General features: G+C 31.5%; 1 protein-coding gene across 1 annotated transcript; it reads right to left on the bottom strand.

Annotated features, from left to right (window-relative positions):
• Positions 1-8: 8 nt before the first annotated feature.
• Positions 9-19,332, bottom strand: LOC134283370 (uncharacterized). Its single transcript, XM_062765826.1, has 22 exons — positions 19,247-19,332; positions 15,800-15,959; positions 15,589-15,682; positions 15,243-15,279; positions 15,018-15,138; positions 14,855-14,906; positions 14,666-14,766; positions 14,472-14,566; positions 14,199-14,236; positions 14,029-14,083; positions 13,622-13,691; positions 13,033-13,117; positions 12,247-12,533; positions 12,020-12,077; positions 11,567-11,710; positions 10,269-10,495; positions 3,237-3,367; positions 2,858-3,036; positions 2,595-2,740; positions 1,144-1,479; positions 230-369; positions 9-80 (listed from the first exon to the last, which is right to left on the bottom strand). The coding sequence occupies exons 2-22, from the start codon at positions 15,941-15,943 to the stop codon at positions 77-79; spliced, it is 2,544 nt and encodes an 847-aa protein (XP_062621810.1). The 5' UTR covers positions 15,944-15,959; positions 19,247-19,332; the 3' UTR covers positions 9-76.
• Positions 19,333-19,492: the final 160 nt, after the last annotated feature.

Genomic DNA, 19,492 nt, shown 5'->3' on the forward strand with positions numbered 1-19,492 from the left:
AATACTTGCCAGTGGTGTCATACATTTCTTTCCCAATCTTTAATTTGACATTCACCAGTTCACCAACTGATTCACGTTATCTGAAAATATATAACCTTCATTTATATTATTTTAACACGCATTACACACAGCTCAAAACACACTCATAGAGAGACAGAGAGAGAGAGAGAGAGAGAGAGAGAGAGAGAGAGAGAGAGAGAGAGTTATTAAAACAATATTTGAAAAATACCGTAAAACTTCGATTTCTAGGCGGCTAAATGAAGTTAAAGGGTCATCGAAGAAATTCCAAGCCATCTCAAGTCCATCAAATAAGTCTTTCATATTCTCGTAAACCATTGGTAATGTTATATTCACCGCACTTAGTACATGCTTCATAAGAAAAATATAAGCATAACAATAAGGATTGATATTAACCTTAAGTTTACATAAAAGTAATCTTGAAAACCGACCTGCAGAGCTGCAGCTCCACAAATTAACATTGATGGTATGAGAACTTTAGGCCTACCCAGATGAAAACTGTATATTTTTGTACACAAAGTGTTGCTCTCGGCTCTAAATCTATTTTTCTAATTTCTTCGACTGCTTAAAAGCTCATATACTAGCTCTTGTTATTTCTACGTTTTTTGTTTCCTCATTCTCCTCGTGTGTTTTTTTTTCAATTCCTATTGTTTTTGTTCTCTCAGTTCTCTTCAAATCCTTTGACATATTACATCTGTTTTTGTTTCTCCAATTCACCTCTAATTCTTTATTAAATGCCATTGATTTCGTTCCCCCTATTTTCCTCTTTTTCTTTGTCAATTCATACTGTTTTTGTTCCCCCTATACCCCTCCTAATCTTTGTCAATACCTAATGTTCTTGTTACCTTAATTTTCATCCTATCCTCTATCAATTACAACTGGTTTTGTTCTCCCAATTCTCAATTTTAGGAACAGGGCATTTGTTGGACGTAAAAAGTATATTTTTTACCTCGTTGGGAATTAGCACTGTACCTCTTGCATGTCCAATATTTTAAGTCTGATCAGCGAGCCTTAGATTTGCAGTAAAGCAGACTATTAAACGTTTATTTATTCTTATTCAATTAATAAGAAGACTGGAATGTGCTTAAAATGCTATTGTATTTGTTTTCTAGGAAGATAACTTACGAAGTAAAATTGATTTAAGTCATCCTTTATATCCTTTATAAATGATCCAACTTCTTGAAGTAATTTGACAGCTGGTTTGATATCAGATATAACATTAAACTGTGCAATATCAGATAGTTCTTTTGTAAAATTGTTATCAACAAGAAGAATAGAGTGATAGCAATTTGCCAAAGCTCTGGATAAACTATCAATTGATTTCAGCAGTTTGTTCTCGGATGTTGTCCCAAATATCAGTCTGTTGATTCCTTTAATGGCATCTCTTATAGGGCCCGTAATTTGCTGCTGTATTTTGTCATATTCTGTCATTACATCTTGAGCATCATTAAACCCATAATCCTACAAAATGACCAAAAAATGTTTTGTAATGTCAAAGAATTGTTGATTTTATTTTTTTCATTTATTTTTTCTAAACAATTTATTCAACATTGTCAGAAATGCTGTCTATTACTTTAACCTAATCCAACCTTTGGTGTTTATACAAGGATCCATGATTTTCCCTGTCTTTTTTTTTTTTTAAATATTATTCATCTTTACTTTTTAAGGACGTTCGATCCTGAACTTTAGAGCGGATTTTGGTTATTTATAAAGTCCTGCATCATTTTAAAGTTCTAACATTAAATCTTAATTCTCCAATGCAAACATTCGATGAAAAAAAGCGATTAAATTCCATTCAAGTAGAATTAATCTAGGAAATATATTTTGTGGCGGAAGGTTTTTCTATAGAAGAAATATTATATGTTTTTCCCTTTTGAACTGTTAATCTTTTTATTCCTATTTTCCGTGCTTGTTGCACACAAAGCTGTTTTTGCAGTGGAATCTGTTATGCTGGTTCTGAAAAATCTATTTAATTATTTCTTATGAATTTTTCAACGAAGTGTGACAAAACTGTAAATATATTCTGAAAATCCGTGGAAAATTAACACATGTTTAGTAATATCTGAAAATTTATATCATATACCCCAACTTTTGATGTTCTTTTCTAAATATTGGCCTATTTGCTTAAAATCAGAAAAAAAAGTTTAAGACTTCAAAAAAATTTTCTTGCGTATTAAATTTTCAATGTCAGAAAAATCACATTTTATTAGTGCAGAAAGGTCAAATAATTGATTATGCGATCGGTTTGAAACTCTTTCTAATTCATAATTTCAAAATGTTTTTTTTTAGAAAAAAATACTTTGTGTTCATTTTATTTCATGCTTTAAAATATAAACAGCATATGCACGCTGATCCTTCAAATTAATTTTTATTAAGTGGAAAGATTCTGTATCTGAAACATCCATCTTCCCAGTCCATCTTTCCCCACACAAATAATAACATAAATGTAAATAAATAAAATCTCACTGACAAGGGAAATGACAATAAATTTTGATCTAGGATTTTTTTTTATCACAACCCTCGGTTTTTATTATTGCATCTCTGGTAAAATGTGTTAATCTAAAAATTGGACTTACATTGAGAACATTCAGGTCGTAATGGAAGCTTTTCTTGTCACATATCTTTGTTCTATGATTATCAAATCTTTTGTGGACAAAACCAGCATTTGCTTTTGAATGACTTTGCTTGTCAGCTTTCAAAGTTACAACACTCTCAACTTGAGCTATAAAATAAATTATTCAAATTAATCTGTTGTAGCTTTTTTTTTCGATTTTATCGCAATGAATACCATAATTTAAATTTTCACAATATACTACAGTATATCTCTACTTGTACTCACTCATGTGGAATTTAACGCTTTGATCAGAATCTAGTCCTGAGGATGATCCAATATTTCCTGACCCCTGATTTTTCCCCCAGTTATATTGAGAAAGGTTCACGTCAAAATCATTTTCCTCTAACAACTTGTCGGCAGACCGCTTTCGAATACGACTTACGATGGGATACGTATACTTTTTTCTGTTAAAATTATATTTTGACGTTTTATTTTGCATTTTTAATGTCAAAATCATTTGTAAAAACGTAAATAATAGTGAGAATGTCTCTTTTTAAATCAAAATTCTCATTTATATGCATTATTACACATCTATTTGATTTATGTTCAAAAGTCAATTGTTTTCTTCATACATATTTTTCTCAAAAATACTTAAATTCTTTACTCTAAAATCATATTTTCCTGCTCTTTTGTCAGTTTTTTCCTCATTGGGTGTCTTGAGTAAACATCAAAAGCTGTATGGCGCACAACATCCTCAGGGTCAAACAAAGATGAACGAAGCAGGGTAGATGCACTCTGAAATCATAATAAAAATTGTTGTAAAAAGCTTCACCATGCCTTGCATTCTGGCAAGATGGTGAGAACAAAATTAATATCTTTATTCGATTCACCCCTCAATAATCTTCAATCAAATTGGGTCTCACATGATTTGTAGCTGAAAATGATTTTTTTCAAACAAGTTTTGTTTTTTATATCCCCGAGTTTTGTAGAAGGGATAAAAAACAAAACGAGTTAGATAAAAATCATATCCAAATACAAACCATGTGAGATTCTTTTTATCCCATATTTCATACACCACCATCAGTGTTTACACTGTTTTTATATAGGACTCAATTTTACTTCATCGTTCTATCCAAATCCAAATCCATTGAGATGTCACAGCTGTAGGACATAAAAATATCCAGTGAGTTATATCTACGGGATAAATGGGTTTACATTGGATAAAGAAATACGCACGCTAACTCTCGATTCCCGCCTACATTTTGGAACCATTTAATTCAATATAAATAGCAATTTGGCCATAAAATCTTTGTTTAATACAAAGAACAGTTCAATTAAGGAATGTTTTTAAGTTTTGTGTGAGTTATTTAAGAAATAAACAACGTTATTTAGTGAACATGGCGTTATGAATAGCAATTGCTCTGCTGGCATATTCCATGATGCGCGCTAGCGCATCATGGAAAATATGCCAGCAGAACTATTGCTATTCATTACGCCATGTTCACTAAATAATCGTTGTTTATTACTTATATTTGCATTCTTTGATGTTGACAAGAATATCAGAGGAAATCCTGACTTACATAAGGACGCAGCTTCTGTCTTCAGTAAAGAAAACCATACGGCTTTTAAATCAATACACCTGATCAATACTCCTTTTCTCTAATAAATCACAATTTATAAAGTATTTCCCTCTCAAACACAGTTATCTGGATACAAGCAGCGCCGTCATCACATTCTCTTAATTTTTTGCTTTGATGCAGTCGTGACGTCATCGATCAACGTTATTGAAATCCTCTGACAAAAATCAATAATTTAACACTATGACAAAAATGAGAATGCTTTTATTATGATTATTACTCCAGTATGCTTTTCTGTGATTTTTTTCGTACTTTTTCTATTTATTTTTTCTTGAAATAGATATAGATCTACTAGTTAAAGAAATTTTCTCTTTTTGATATTATTACCCAAGTTTGAAGAGTTATCGTTCTTTGTACAAGTATGCATGATACGAAAAAATAAAAATATGGAGTTCTATTCAATTTTTTAAAAGTTTTATTTTACAATTAAATACTTTGACCAAAATCAAATTTTTAAAGATATCAAACGGCAATTTCAAATTGTTCTGAATTCCTTTTTTCCAAAAAATATTATTAAAAACTTATATTTAGTCCTTTTACGAAACATTTCAGATATATACTTCTCAACACACTGTATAAGTGTAGTGGAGCTTGTTCTACACAAGTGTTATATAGTATACACAAAAAAATGAATTTCAAATCAATTTCACAGTTGGCTTTGTAGAAAAACACAGCGAATGTAAATATTGGAAATTGAATAATTGTCTTAATACCAGTGCTAAACAGTAAATTATCCGTAATTCCAGCTCTTGAAAAAAGGGGGGTAGACGATATTTTCCACTAAAATCGGAGTTTCAAGCATCACCATATTTTGAAATAGTCTTGGAAATGATTAAATGTTCCTTATATCTTTTCTAATGTTTTAGACCAATAAACAAACCATAAATATATCAATAAAATATAATGTTTCAGATGTAAATCGCTTTGAAATTTGTGGAAAATAAGCATTTTTATCGTTTTTTGTCAATAAACATATGTACCCCCCCCCCCCCGCGTCACACAAAAAGCTTTGGTATGAATTTGTGAAATAACATTCCAAATTACCTGTAAAAAGGAATTTCTGTGACACGGGGGGGGGGGGGGGGAGATGATTTTTTAAAAAATTTCCGTTTTCCGTTGATTTCTATAGTGAAAAACACAAGTTTTACCAAAATTTTAGAGTTATCTCTCTTTGTTTTCCCCAATAAGTAATGTTTTATGAAAATCCATATAATTATCTATAAAAAATATTAAAAATTAATCGAATATGTTAACTTTAGAAAATTGACTTGGAGGTAGGCGGGAGAACAATACTATCGTTCGCAGTTCTTTTTGTATTAGCTACAAGAGAGAGCGGCACCAAATGACTTCTTTACACTTCATTTGTCTGTCTGTCTGCCTGTCAGTCTCTCAAAAATTATTAACTGCATTTAAGGAGAATCTTTAGAGGTACTGTAGTACTGCATACTCTAGAACAAGTGTAAATAAGGTTGGATCCTAAAAAATTATACGGAACATTTAGAAAATTTGAAATCACATATTTTTTTTTTTTTCAAAAGTCTCTATCAATTTCTAACTATGAATAAAAATTTATACCAGGGACTTCTTATTCAAAGAAACAAAACTCAGACTTTGTCACATCCTGTCGACAACAAAATAACGTCTTTAAAACTCAATGGGTACTAATTGTACTCCAATTTTTGTCGACTATATGGAACGCCGTCACTGCCTTATAGCAGAACACTACAATTGCATTGTGTCAACTTTCCATTACATTATGTCAACACATTGTGACATTTACTTACAGTACTATTGCGTTATGTCAGCTTTCCATTACATTATGTCAACTCTTTATGACATTTACAAACGCTACTATTGCGTTATGTCAACTTTCAATTACATTATGTCAACTCTTTATGACATTTACAGACACTACTATTGCGTTATGTCAACTTTACATTACATTATGTCAACTCTTTATGACATTAACACACACTACTATTGCGTTATGTCAACTTTCCATTACATTATGTTAAGTCTTTATTGCATTAACTCGCACTTCGTTGCGCCAATCTTCCATTGCATTATATCAGCTCTTTATGACATTAAGTCAAAACAATTTTACGTGGTGTAAAGATGTTAATATATAATTTAAACTCATTATTACATTATGTGCACTCTCTACTATTTGGTCTAAGTAGTTCATTACATGATGTGAATTTATCTTTAATTCAATATCAAGTCGCTATAACACGAAGTCAGAATTTCATATATGATGTGAAAAAAATTGTCACATGTGGCCAATTCTTTACTATATTGTGTCATCAATATGCTACATGACGCCGGGAATCTATTACATGATGTCAATTTTCCCTTACTTTTTGACAAATCATTATTATGTTATGCCATTGTATCTCTACATTGTGTCTAAAATGCTTAGCCTCTTGTCAGTATATCTTAGAATATTTCAACTCTTTATTATGTGACGTAAGGTTTAGGTTATGCCTAAAAGTTCGTTTTGTGTTTTCAATATTACATGCACATATGTTAAACTTGCAAATGATTTAAATTAAACGTATCAAATATTAAATTATACACAAGACTTAATTAATCCTTAATTAAATATCAGGTTAAATTAAAAATAGGATCATGTTCCCATGGAATCTTTATTGACGATTTGAAAAGTCCGAAACTTCTAATCTAACTACAAAACACTGTCCTAAGCTTTTTATCAGTCTTTAACCCTCCTTTTTTAAAAAAAAAAGTGTAAATACATCGTATTTCATACGTGCACTGGTGGGTCGGTGGGGAAAGGGAGGATCCTGCCCTCCCATCTTTAGTGACCAAAATATGCATGAAATTTCAAGAACCCAAGATCGCAACTGATCTGAGCCCGTGTTAATTTAAGTGAAAACGTAGATTTTTGTTACAGAATTCTGGTCCTGGAATGGTTGAAAAATTACTAATTCCAGTGGGCGTTGCATCGTTTTTGAAAGCTGGGGGGGGGGGGTTGTCAGTCAGAAAAAAATAACGTACAAGAAAAAGCGAAAAAAAAATCCAAACTCGAAAATCCTATTTCGGGTGAAAGGAAGGGGGGGGGGGTTCACCAACTTCGATCAGTCCTTTGAAAAATTCCAAATATACTACATTACCCTTATACTTCAGCAAAAAGTGGGACTGAATTTCAATGAACATTTCTATGATAAAGTTATGTCGGAAAGAAGAGGAAGTCAGACCCCTCCCCCCTTCATATAATGTGTCTGTAATTCGTCCTAATTAATCAGGACCCCCCCCCCCCCTTCCCAGTCCTGAGAACACGGTTATCAACTTTGACATAATGTAAATGTATTTTACAGCGCGTAATGAACATTTGTAATCAACATGATAAAGAATTAACACAATGTAAAGATAGTTTTAAATCACATAAGAAAGTATTAAATATCCACATAAAGGAATGGGGTTTTGACATAACGTAATAAAGTGTTGATATAATATGGAACGCCGTGACTGTCTCCATAATATATGTTCACATTATGTTATTAACCTTTTTACATCACGTAATAAAGAACTGACATAAAGGTAAGATGTATTCACCTCACATTGTGATGACCTCGGCATAAAATAAAGATACATTAACATCACGTAATAATGCTTTGTTATAATAGAAATATACACTCACATATAATGTGTCTGTAATTCGTCCTAATTAATCAGGACCCCCCCCCCCTTCCCAGTCCTGAAAACACGGTTATCAACTTTGACATAATGTAAATGTATTTTACAGCGCGTAATGAACATTTGTAATCAACATGATAAAGAATTAACACAATGTAAAGATAGTTTTAAATCACATAAGAAAGTATTAAATATCCACATAAAGGAATGGGGTTTTGACATAACGTAATAAAGTGTTGATATAATATGGAACGCCGTGACTGTCTCCATAATATATGTTCACATTATGTTATTAACCTTTTTACATCACGTAATAAAGAACTGACATAAAGGTAAGATGTATTCACCTCACATTGTGATGACCTCGGCATAAAATAAAGATACATTAACATCACGTAATAATGCTTTGTTATAATAGAAATATACACCCACAAAAGGGAATGGACTTTGACTAAATGTAATGATAAATTTAATCATAGAACACATGTAAAACGCAATTAACTTGACGTAATGCAATTTTGACCTCACATATTAAAGAAATGAAATGATATAAAGAAACATTCATTTCACGTAATTAAGTTATAACACAATGTAAACATATTTTCACTTCACATAATGAACTTTGGTCTTCAAGTTATAAAGTGCCGACATAATGGAAGAATGTGTTTACTTCATGTAATGCAGCATTGACATGATGTAAAGATATTTTTACATCACCCCATAAAAAAATGATATAACGTAAAGATATGTTCACATCACGTAATGATAGATTGACATAATGAATGCATAGTTTTATGCTATAAGGCAGTGATGGCGTTCCATACGACTATGAAGCAGGAATTTAGATAAGAATAATAATAATTGATGGCAGAGTTACAACGCACTTTGAAAAATTACGCACTTTCAAAAAAATTTTAAAAGTGCGTTAAATTTGGAACCAAATTAACGCACTTTGAAAAAATAAAATTTCTTTTCAAAGTGCGTTAATATCGACCATATTAACGCACTTTGAAAAAATGTGTATGGCTTTGTCAATATTCTTTCAAATCTTAGGTATGATAAATAATTTAACCTGTTTGATAACTCTTCGGTGATGAGGTCACTTCAGGATGTGAAAGTGAGCGATTTTGATTTTTCTAAGCTTTGAAAATTCTTTTCTCCCTTAAATGTTTTACTGTAATGATTTTTTCCAGTTTGCATGCATTTAAAGTAAACTAAAATTTATTGAAAGTTTTCATCGTCATACTTGTTATGCAAATACATATATGTGGGTGTAACATAGGCATCGGTACCGGAAGGGGGGATTGGACACACAAATGTTTTGCAAAGATATACATATTATAGGCATTGAAAATTGGGCTTACTTGGGGGGGGGGGTCCACTTTCAATTTGCTACCGACGGCTATATACAATGTATAAGAAAACAAGCAAATTCAAGGAATTGTGGTCCTCCGCTTTCGGTGTCATTGTGGGTGAGATGTCATTTTTTATGACGTATTGTGTGTAATATGAACACCCTATCATATGTTATGTCATTTATTTAGAAATCATCACTGAATCCAAGGTCAAGGTCAAAGGGTTAAAGTTCTTGGTATCCAATGTAAAGATTTCTCATAAGGATTACATATTTGAAGTATGAAAGCCCTAGCCTTTACCATTCAAAAGTTATAGTCAAGGTTTAAGTTTTTTATTAGTACAAAAAATGTCCAAGGTAAAGGTCAAAAGGTCAAGGTTGTTGGTATTAAATGAAAGGTCTTGCCAAAAAGAATGCATATGTGAAATATGAAAGTCCCAGAATCTACTGTTCCAAAGTTGTGGCCAAGGTCAAAGTTTTTGAAAAGTAGGTCAAACTCCAAGGTCAAAGGATCAAAGTTCGTGGTATTTAATGAAAGGTCATCTCACAAGGATTACATATGTGAAGTATGAAAGCCCTAGTCCCTACCATTCAAAAGTTTTGGTCAAGGTTAAAGTTTTTTTCATAAGTACATTTACAATTTAGTAAATCGTTTGTACAATTTAATAAATCGTTTGTACAGTTTGTTTGTTAAATCGTTTGTACAATTTATTAAATCGTACAAACAATTTTTTAAATCGTTCAAACGATTTCTTAAATTGTACAAACGATTTAATAAATTGTACAAACGATTTATTAAATTGTACATGTACAAACGATTTATTAAATCGTACAAACGATTTATAAAATCGTACAAACGATTTAATAAATCGTACAAACGATTTATTAAATCGTACAAACGATTTATTAAATCGTACAAACGATTTATTAAATCGTACAAACGATTTAATAAATCGTACAAACGATTAAAAAAAAAATTCTACATTGTTAAAATGGCACGTATACGCCGTCGTAACAAAGAGTTATCCACAAGAAATTTTTGCAGCGTTACCTCTTGACATTCATAGTGTCTCAAAGCATGAGATGCTGTACGCCGTAATGAAGGCATTCCCTCGTCATGTTTTATGTAAGATTGTAGATAAGACAGAGAATCGGGATGAGCGGCATTTCCAAGGGCGTGGATCAAGGTTCTCTTCATTCTTATGTGGTTTTCCTCTCTTTCGTATGATTTCTCTAATGAACGCTTCTCACGGGGGCGATATATCTCGTGGAACTCGGCTGAACAATAAAAATATCATTATTTGCGATTCTCTATAAAAATGCAGTTCGTACATTGTCCATATAAATGTGTTAACCAAAGAAATTAATTATATAGTTTATTTTTAGTCCCCATATGATATATCCAAACGCAAGCAGTTCATAACGCTACATACATGTATTCACCAGATTTGAGACCGTATTTACCAACAGCAGCATTGTGACATGACGATCAACACCTCAAACAACGTTGTAAACAATGTTGAAACGGACACAGCCAAGTATGTATCGGAGCAGGTAAAAATATTTGACAAACCTGTTGCAGGATTATTTTTAAATATGTTGACGTCTTACACATGACGAAACTCGGAAAGGAAAACACCGAAGTTTCAAGTTGTATGGACTTTCGCCTAGGTCAATTTTGGTATTTTTTCTGGTAAATAATGGGACACAATATTCACACCAATAGAGTCCACACTTAATCTTACCCAGTTTGTACATTTTGGAAAGAGATCTATTACAGTACAACTTATATAACTATGTACATACTTCGGATATCTTTTGCGGTTGTAGGCCTGTTTGTTTATGCGATCCCAAATGTTTTAAACTGAGTGTAGATTTAGACTGTTTCCATGAGGCAGAGGTGTTGAAATTTGGAAACTAGCAATAGGCAATGCTCAATACGCGATGTTCATGTAAAAATAGTTTGCTTGTCTAGTATCTTTAAGAGAATTTATTATTACTCAGCAACGGGTAAATACTCAGAAAGCACAAGAGAGTTTTCAAACATAATTAAAGCATCTTCTATAATTGTGTGGCCTATTAACAGTCTAAATTTCAAATAAAGTAAAAAAAATGGTCGAAGTAATAGATCCATGTTCTCTCATAACCCACCAACTGCTCAATGGCCTTGAGTGACGAGTATAGGTCTAAATTTGAAGCCCTTCACCGACATACGGTGACGTCTTCATATGAGTGAAAAATTCTCGAGAGGGACGTTAACACTTGAACACTTTTCGATGTCTCCATATATTTCATGAATGTGCTATAGGTATACTTATTAGTACTTAAATAGATCATAGATATACTTACATTCATTGTGATACTGTAACCAGTTTTCAATTTTCAGTGTTATCCGTTTGGCCTCGTTCAGTTGTCCGTCTTCCTTCAAAGTTTTCGCTAAGGCACCGATAGTTAAACACGCCCCTTTCTGTATTTCACTCATGGAAGTCAACACTGTAGATTACAAAAAAGTTTAACCAATTAGATTTACTTCAGAATATCAGTACCTTTTATGCCCCCGTAATCGAAGATTCAGGAGTATCTAGTTTTTCCACTGTCCATCTGTCTGTCTGTTATGTATCTACAAAAAGACAGCATAAATGAATTCTTTACCAAAATTTTTAAGCAAACTCTTTAGAAACACATGTAAATCTATGACTAAATCACATACAGACAAACATACACACAAACATAGACCTTCCCAACTTAAAAATGTTCTGGATATTTAGATTTTTTCAGAATCTCTAAAGGACAAAAACTTACTTGTTTTAATTTGAATATGGTTCTCAAAACACAAATCCTCAATTGTACTGATTATTGCCTATTAATATAATAAAATATATAATATAATATAATATAATATAATATAATATAATATAATATCATGATATAATATAATGGTATTATAATTAATCGTTTGATATCGAGCTAGTTAAAACCGAAACTTCTTTATACGTGTATGTATTGAAGATCTTATAAATTAGCTATACCGGCTCCGGACTACGAAGGTGAATGCAATGCATAAGGCACTGTCTCAGTTCTGATTCCGTTGTTTCGGGATTTTTTAAAACCATCTGATGTATCAATTGTTGATTATCCTCTCTGTCAGAATGAACCAAGATTCCGATCATCACATGCTTTTCCTCCTGACACTTTTCATACCCAGCAGAACACTTCACCGATAGAATACGAGTCATGTAATCCTTGAAATCATCACTTTGTAGTGCAGATATATTATGTCGAAGGTAATGAAGACAACGCGTTCTGTTCGGATGATCTGAGGAAAGAAAAATTTACTATAACAATGAAAATAAATTGATCATCCATTCGATATTTTCTGGGGCTTGGATTAAACGATTGTGAATGCATCATTTTTCACGATCATTCCTAAAAAGGTTAAGGACTTCCTTTTATTCAAAAAAATACTGTATGCACTCTGAGAATTTCGTGAGACAATCAGCTTAATGTAATTGATTTTTAAATATTTTTGAAAGCTGTATTTTATATATAAACATATTTTATAAAGTTGAAAATAACGCATTTAAAGTAAAGAGAAAAGTTAAAATAGAAACGAAATGGACTCAAATGAAATTATGCCACATAGATACATACTTCTATAAGATACATTTATGTCTAAAAAATATACTGTTAAAGATTTTAAACTTTATATAAAGACCCTTCATGAGGAATTACTGTTTAATATTCAGATGACTGTAATTACCACTTTAAAATATACAAGTAAAGTAATCACAAGTAACATGAAAAAATTAACTTACTTCTGACAGCATGTGAAAGTACGCAGTCCATCAATATATTTAATTGATTCTCTATTTTAGAGAGAGACTGTCTTTCTGGAGCTTTCTATAACAAATAATTTATTATTTATAAATTATAATTTCGTTATATAAAGGTTTCATTAGAAAGGTATGTGTCAAAATTGTTTTCGAACGCTAATCACGAAAAAAGAAGACTGTAAGTTTTTTTTTTATATTTCATCAATAGAATAATAAAACACAAAACCATTGGATCATAAAAAATCACTTTAAAAAACTTTCTCCAGTTGTTTCATAGAGATTTTTATGAAATATTTCATTACTATTATAAATCTTCCCATACATAATAAGGCCCAATCCAGATGGGTTCTGACTTATTCAAATTTAATTTAACTCATGAGGCTGTTTCCATATGAATATGGCTTCCATGGCTAGTAATTAGTTTAGAAAAGAATTTACTCAAAAAGAAACCGACGACAGCGTTTGATAAGAAATGGTGAGACTAACATACAAAGAAAAGTAAATTTTACCAGTTTGAATTTGTCTCCCCTTATCTCTGGGACTTTTATTAACAGTCATTAACATAACTTACAGGCCGTACGGTTGTTTCTTCTCGACGAAGTCCTTCATGTCGACTCCCTTCAGGTTTCTTATCGAGTTTCCTTAAATTCAGAATCGATGACTTATTGTTTTATCCGAACTATTCGATGTAAAAAGAGAATGTACAAAACAGCTACGATCCTATACATGTAAGTCAGGATTTTACTTAAGAAATTACTGACATATTAATGGTTATTTGGACTCTACCGTAATTATACATAAAATACAATTGCCGTTTTTTTAATAATCAGCAAGGTGCATCATTCTTAAAATTTAGAACTTTTCTCCAGCAAAAAGAATATATATATATATATATATATATATATATATATATATATATATATATATATATATATATATATTGGTTAATGAGAAATTCAAAAAAAATAATTAACCCACTTTTTATTCGTCAAATGAAGATGACTCTCTGCAAACGCATTTATAGTTGGAAATTCTGTATAAAAACAAATCAAAATAATTGATAAAGAAATAAGGTTTTGAGCGTTAATTAAGTATACATGTATATCTTAAATATTTTATTTTACTTAAGTACTGCTTCATAAAAATACCTCCAGATATCTCAGGTTCCCTTTCATCGTGAGAAGTCCTACAATTAGGTAAAACGCATATTAAATTTATATATATATATTATTTTAGTGTTTGAAAATATAAAATTTTCTGATTATAAATCTTTATAATTTCTATGATTCACACAATTTAAATGTAATATATGAGATTAATGGAATCATTCATTACTACGAGTGTGGGATAGTGAAATTCCACCGAGGTGACAAGATTCACGGTCTAGGACGAGGCTTTGCCTATATATATGTAGTACTTACGAGTGAAAGCCGTCCTCATCTTTGACATGGTGTGTTGTTAAGTTGTCAACAGAATGTACATAATGTATCAATCCTTGATGGTCGTAATGAAGAATCTTTCAAAATATAAAACAAATCGATTATATCAAATTAAGTCTAAATGCTGACCATATTTGAAAATTCAAATACAAGTCGTATTTGCGATCATAACTTACCCGATCGTGCTGTCTGTTGATTTCATCAGAACTTTTGTGTTGCTTATGTAGAATAATTCCTGTTTTTGATTTTGATCCTCGATATTTGTGAGAAAGTGTTCCTATAAAACAGTTTACACACTTATATTCATTTATTAATTTTTATATCTTTTCCTTTAAAAATAATGGAAAGATTGATTAGTTAATTACCTCCGTGGTCGATTTCAGTTGATTCATATTCCCAGTTGTCATTCTCAGAATGCTTGTGAAAATATACATAACGTTATCAAAGTGAGATTTAATTTTTAAATGAGAGAATTGCGTAATTTCGTCTTATCTGGTGCAGTAACAAGAATGCAAACAAAATGTATACTTCGTATTTTGCTGATAGCGTTCCAGCAAGTGCCTTTTTAATTGTTCGCAGTTCAAACTCATCGGTTGGATGAATGTGAACGAACTGAATAAGTCCGTTTGGTTCCAGTTCAAAAAGAAAACTAAAACATGAAAGAAAATTGTTTAACAAACCTATATACCGTACATGTACTAAATGAAAGTTTTGAAAGCTGTTTAAAACTGATGAATTGAAAAAATAAAGTACCTTTTTGTCAAGTCCCATTTCTTCGGATTATCAAAAACTAAAAAAATAATAAATCATACATGTTTATTTTTCTTTAAAAAAAGGAATGAAATAAGAGACGGTGAATGGTTCTTTCTTGGGTTTACATCATTAATGGAGAGTGCGTAAGGGATACAAAAGCTGAAATTCTACTGATCTGAAAACCAATTGAAATGTAAATTATATTAGAAGAAATAAAGTATGGTAAAAATTACACTGACACTATATTTTTAATGAACAAAATCCATTTAGAATCTTTTTTAACTCATAACACAAAATTAATTCTGTTTAAATCAAATCTGAGGAAGTACAAAAAGCTAAGGCATACAGTAGCCATCCTGTGTTTTTATGGTAATACTGTCCACTTGAAGTTCATGCAATTTTACTCCACCATCAGTTGCATTTACATTTCGAATTTGAAACTGTAGAAAAAGAATGAGAGAGATAAAATAATATCCAATTCTTAGTGCACAGTGCACGTCCTTTTTTGGAAAACAATGCCGTTATTGTATATGGAATATTTCAACTTGATTCAGTACCTTTATAACAGTTGATACGTTATAAGCTCCCAAAGTATTTGTGGTAGAAGAATAAGTATAATGATGTTGAAATCCGTTTTCAAACCAGTAGGCATGTGTTATCACGAGGTGCCAGAATAACACAATGTAAATGCCAGACTCCATGGTACAGGTACATGAACTGTAATAAAAAAAAAGTTATGGTCACAGGTGTGTGTGAAAAAATCGTAATGGAGATAAAGAAACAGTATTCAAGCTCAAAAATCCATTTAACGATACAATGTTTGGAGCAGAGCAAACGCGGACCTATGAAACATCAGAGGTGGAATGTGTTATCATAAAGGAGTGAGCATCCCATGCCTACCGGTCACACTTGCAGTGTATTCCTTGTCATGATAAATATCGAAAAGATGGGGAAAAAAACTCGGTCGTCAATTCGATGTGTAAGTGAAAATGAAAATTCACATAAAAATAATCGCTTTAGAATAAGACTTCCTTTCGCTCAAATTACTGAAAGACATCCTTTTCTCATAGGTACCATGTACCCTTCGAATAGGAGGTTAACCTATCTGCTGCGACACCTAGTACATGGATCTTTCTAAACCGTTGAAAGTGTGTGGAAGGGGGGGGGTGGGTGTGATATTCCTTTTAAAAGTCCCATATGTTTAACGGATTCATATCTGAGGACTAGGCAGCCAAATGCATCAAACAGATGCTTTTTGGTCAACATTTAGACCCTCCTTTGGCGTCTCGACCTAAGTGTACCTCTGTGGCAACGCACTTTGAAAAAATTACGCACTTTGAAAAATTTTTTCAAAGTGCGTTAAAATTGGGACAATATCATCGCACTTTGAAATTTTTTTTCAAAGTGCGTTAAATTTGGGACCAACTCAACGCACTTTGAAAAATTTTTCAAAGTGCGTTAAGATTCTACATCAGTATATTTTACCATGGAGACACTTAACGCACTTTGAAAAAAAATCATATTTTAGGCATGGAAAGATTTTATTTGTTATTTTACTTTTTTATCTTTCAAAAAACTAAGCCTAACCCTAACCTCAAAAATGAATTGATTTACTCCCGTCCAAAAGAGGAGAAGACGGGTATAAGATCCCTCAGTCCAAATCTTTATCTTTCCAATACATAGGTGTCGGTAACAAACGGGGGAGGGGAGCAATAAACCCAGAAAGGGTACGCTGCATTTTCAATGCTTATACGATGTATATCTTTCCAAAATAAGTGGGGGGCTTAGCCCCCCATCCCCTCCCCTGGCCCTTCGCCCAGTCACGATGTCTATGCTATACTCAAAGCATTCATATAATTATGTATTAACCTAACTGGTATGACGTTGAAAACTTTCAATAATAAATGAGTTAATTAAAACAGATGAAAACAAGAAATTTTTAAGTACAGTAAAACGTATGAGAGAGAAAGAATTTTCATAGTTTTGAACAATCAAATTGGCCCCTTTTTATTATGATAAATGCTAAGTTGCTTGAAGCTGTCCTCTGTTAGTACCCCCTATACACCTTTACATCTACTTATCAAAGACTAGAATTTAAAAAAGAAGAAACGAATTAATGAACTTAAACAATCGTCACTCATTTTTTCAAGACCCTTTAATTTTTCCTTTTATTTTATCAAAACCTTAAATATTTAAAACGTCAATATCTCAGGTCCTACTGTGACTTTATTATGAAAAAATTATCAAACCAGAATTTGTTTTTTATCATACCGATTATTTGAAGGAATATTGATCAATCTTTACATTTTTCTTCAAAGTGCGTTAATATGGTCGATATTAACGCATTTTGAAAAAAAATTTATTTTTTTCAAAGTGCGTTAGCTTGGTCCCAAATTTTAACGCACTTTGAAATTTTTTTTCAAAGTGCGTAATTTTTCAAAGTGCGTTGTAACATACCTCTCTATATATGGTTCAGACTGTTTGAGGTGGTACTGGACTGCTACATGTATGAACACCAATTTGACGCCATTTTACACCACTGAAGGTGCTGATTGAAATGTTTCTAAAGTGGTTTAGGATTATGTATAACAAACTTTTAAGTTGGATTTGACGCGAAACATTGGCCTCAGACAAAGATCTAAATCACTTCCGGTTTGATTAAATTTTGTCCAAAGCTTTCAAATTGTGAAAAATTTACGATAACAATGACGCAAACTCTATAGAAAAATGTATTTAAATGGATTTTTATACTTGTTGTTTATTCTTAAAAGTAATATCTAGGACAAATAAACACTAAAATAAAAGAGAATAAAACATGTCGTAAGGATGATCCAGATATCAACATTGTAATGGCTTTCCTTCCCCCTCAATGGCAATTCTGTCCATTTTTTGTGTTTTTTTTAAGTTATACCTGTTGTTAAAAATTGATAATGGTCGCATAAAGAAGCTGACTCAAAACACATGCCGCAAAGTAGAGATTTATTGTTTTTAATTTTCGTCGCGGGGCACTGGTTTTCATCGGTGATAGTTAATTTTCTTTCAACAATTGTTGAGAAGAGTCATTGGTTGCAAAAATTTGAAAATATACAATTCTATTGTGTAGTTTTTAGATAAATGCATTTATTAGAGGGAACACTTAGAAGTTTTGTTAAGTGTAATGTTTCGACTATATTTAGCTACAATCAACAGTACCAATACATTTAGGTTACATTTCTTTAGCTGAAGTAAATCAAAGTTTCAAAGATTTTACATCAGTCAATTAAAGCATAATAGTATTCACTATTGTGAATAACATTTCCATAGTATTCACAAAAATAAATCAAAGTATTTTTATTATTACTAAACTATCGTTGATGATGATGATGATGATGATGATGATGATGGATACATTGTAGATGCATAGATTGACTTTTAAAAAAGCCTAAATGTTATTTTGAAGCAATTTTTTTCATGTTACAAAAAAATTAATTTAAAAAAAATAAATGCTAGGATTTGCATAGAGATAAGCATTGTATATAATTCTTCGTGGGCAGCATACTGTAAAAGTTGTCTTATACACCACCAGTTTTATTAAAATTGGCCGCATTAGACATTCTTCCAGATATAATAAAAACATTTTTAAAAATTGAATTTACTGAATGGAAATAAAAGATAGCATCCCATTTTGCAAGACTTCAAAATATATATACCGGCCATTCGACTTTAGAAAAAAAATGAAAGGATCCGTTTGTTTAATTTGTCCCCACTGACAACGATGTAAATATCAATCATTTATGTAAAGGCCCAGGGATATATTAAATATTCCGGATCTTAGAATGTCAATACTACAAATTGATCTAAAATTTAAAAAAAGTATTACATGTATATAAAATTTTAGCATAGGTATTTTTGTAATATTAAAAAAAAAAAAAAAAAAAAAAAACGGATTCTCTCTGTATGTTTTAAAGCATCAAAAATCGAGTCTATGATTATAAGATAGTAGCATGGATTTAATTTTTACATACCACCAAAGCAAATTTCTACAGATCTTCAATCCACTTGCTCGCAAGTATAATTACTATGATGTCTAACTGTAGGTTTCAGCTAAATTCTTACCGATTTCAACAATCGTGATAAGATTTCGGATATGACCTACAGTTCAATACAGGGGTATCTTATCTAAGGATCGATTGATTTTCCTGTCACACCAGTTGTCGTTTTACAAGAGAACAAATAATTTTAAACAGACATCCTAGATCCAAGATATTTTT

The sequence above is a fragment of the Saccostrea cucullata genome, unplaced genomic scaffold (genome assembly GCF_032062105.1).
Source record: "Saccostrea cucullata isolate Sc308-1 unplaced genomic scaffold, CSIRO_AGI_Scuc_v1 ctg5306, whole genome shotgun sequence".
Classification (NCBI taxonomy): Eukaryota; Metazoa; Mollusca; class Bivalvia; order Ostreida; family Ostreidae; genus Saccostrea; species Saccostrea cuccullata.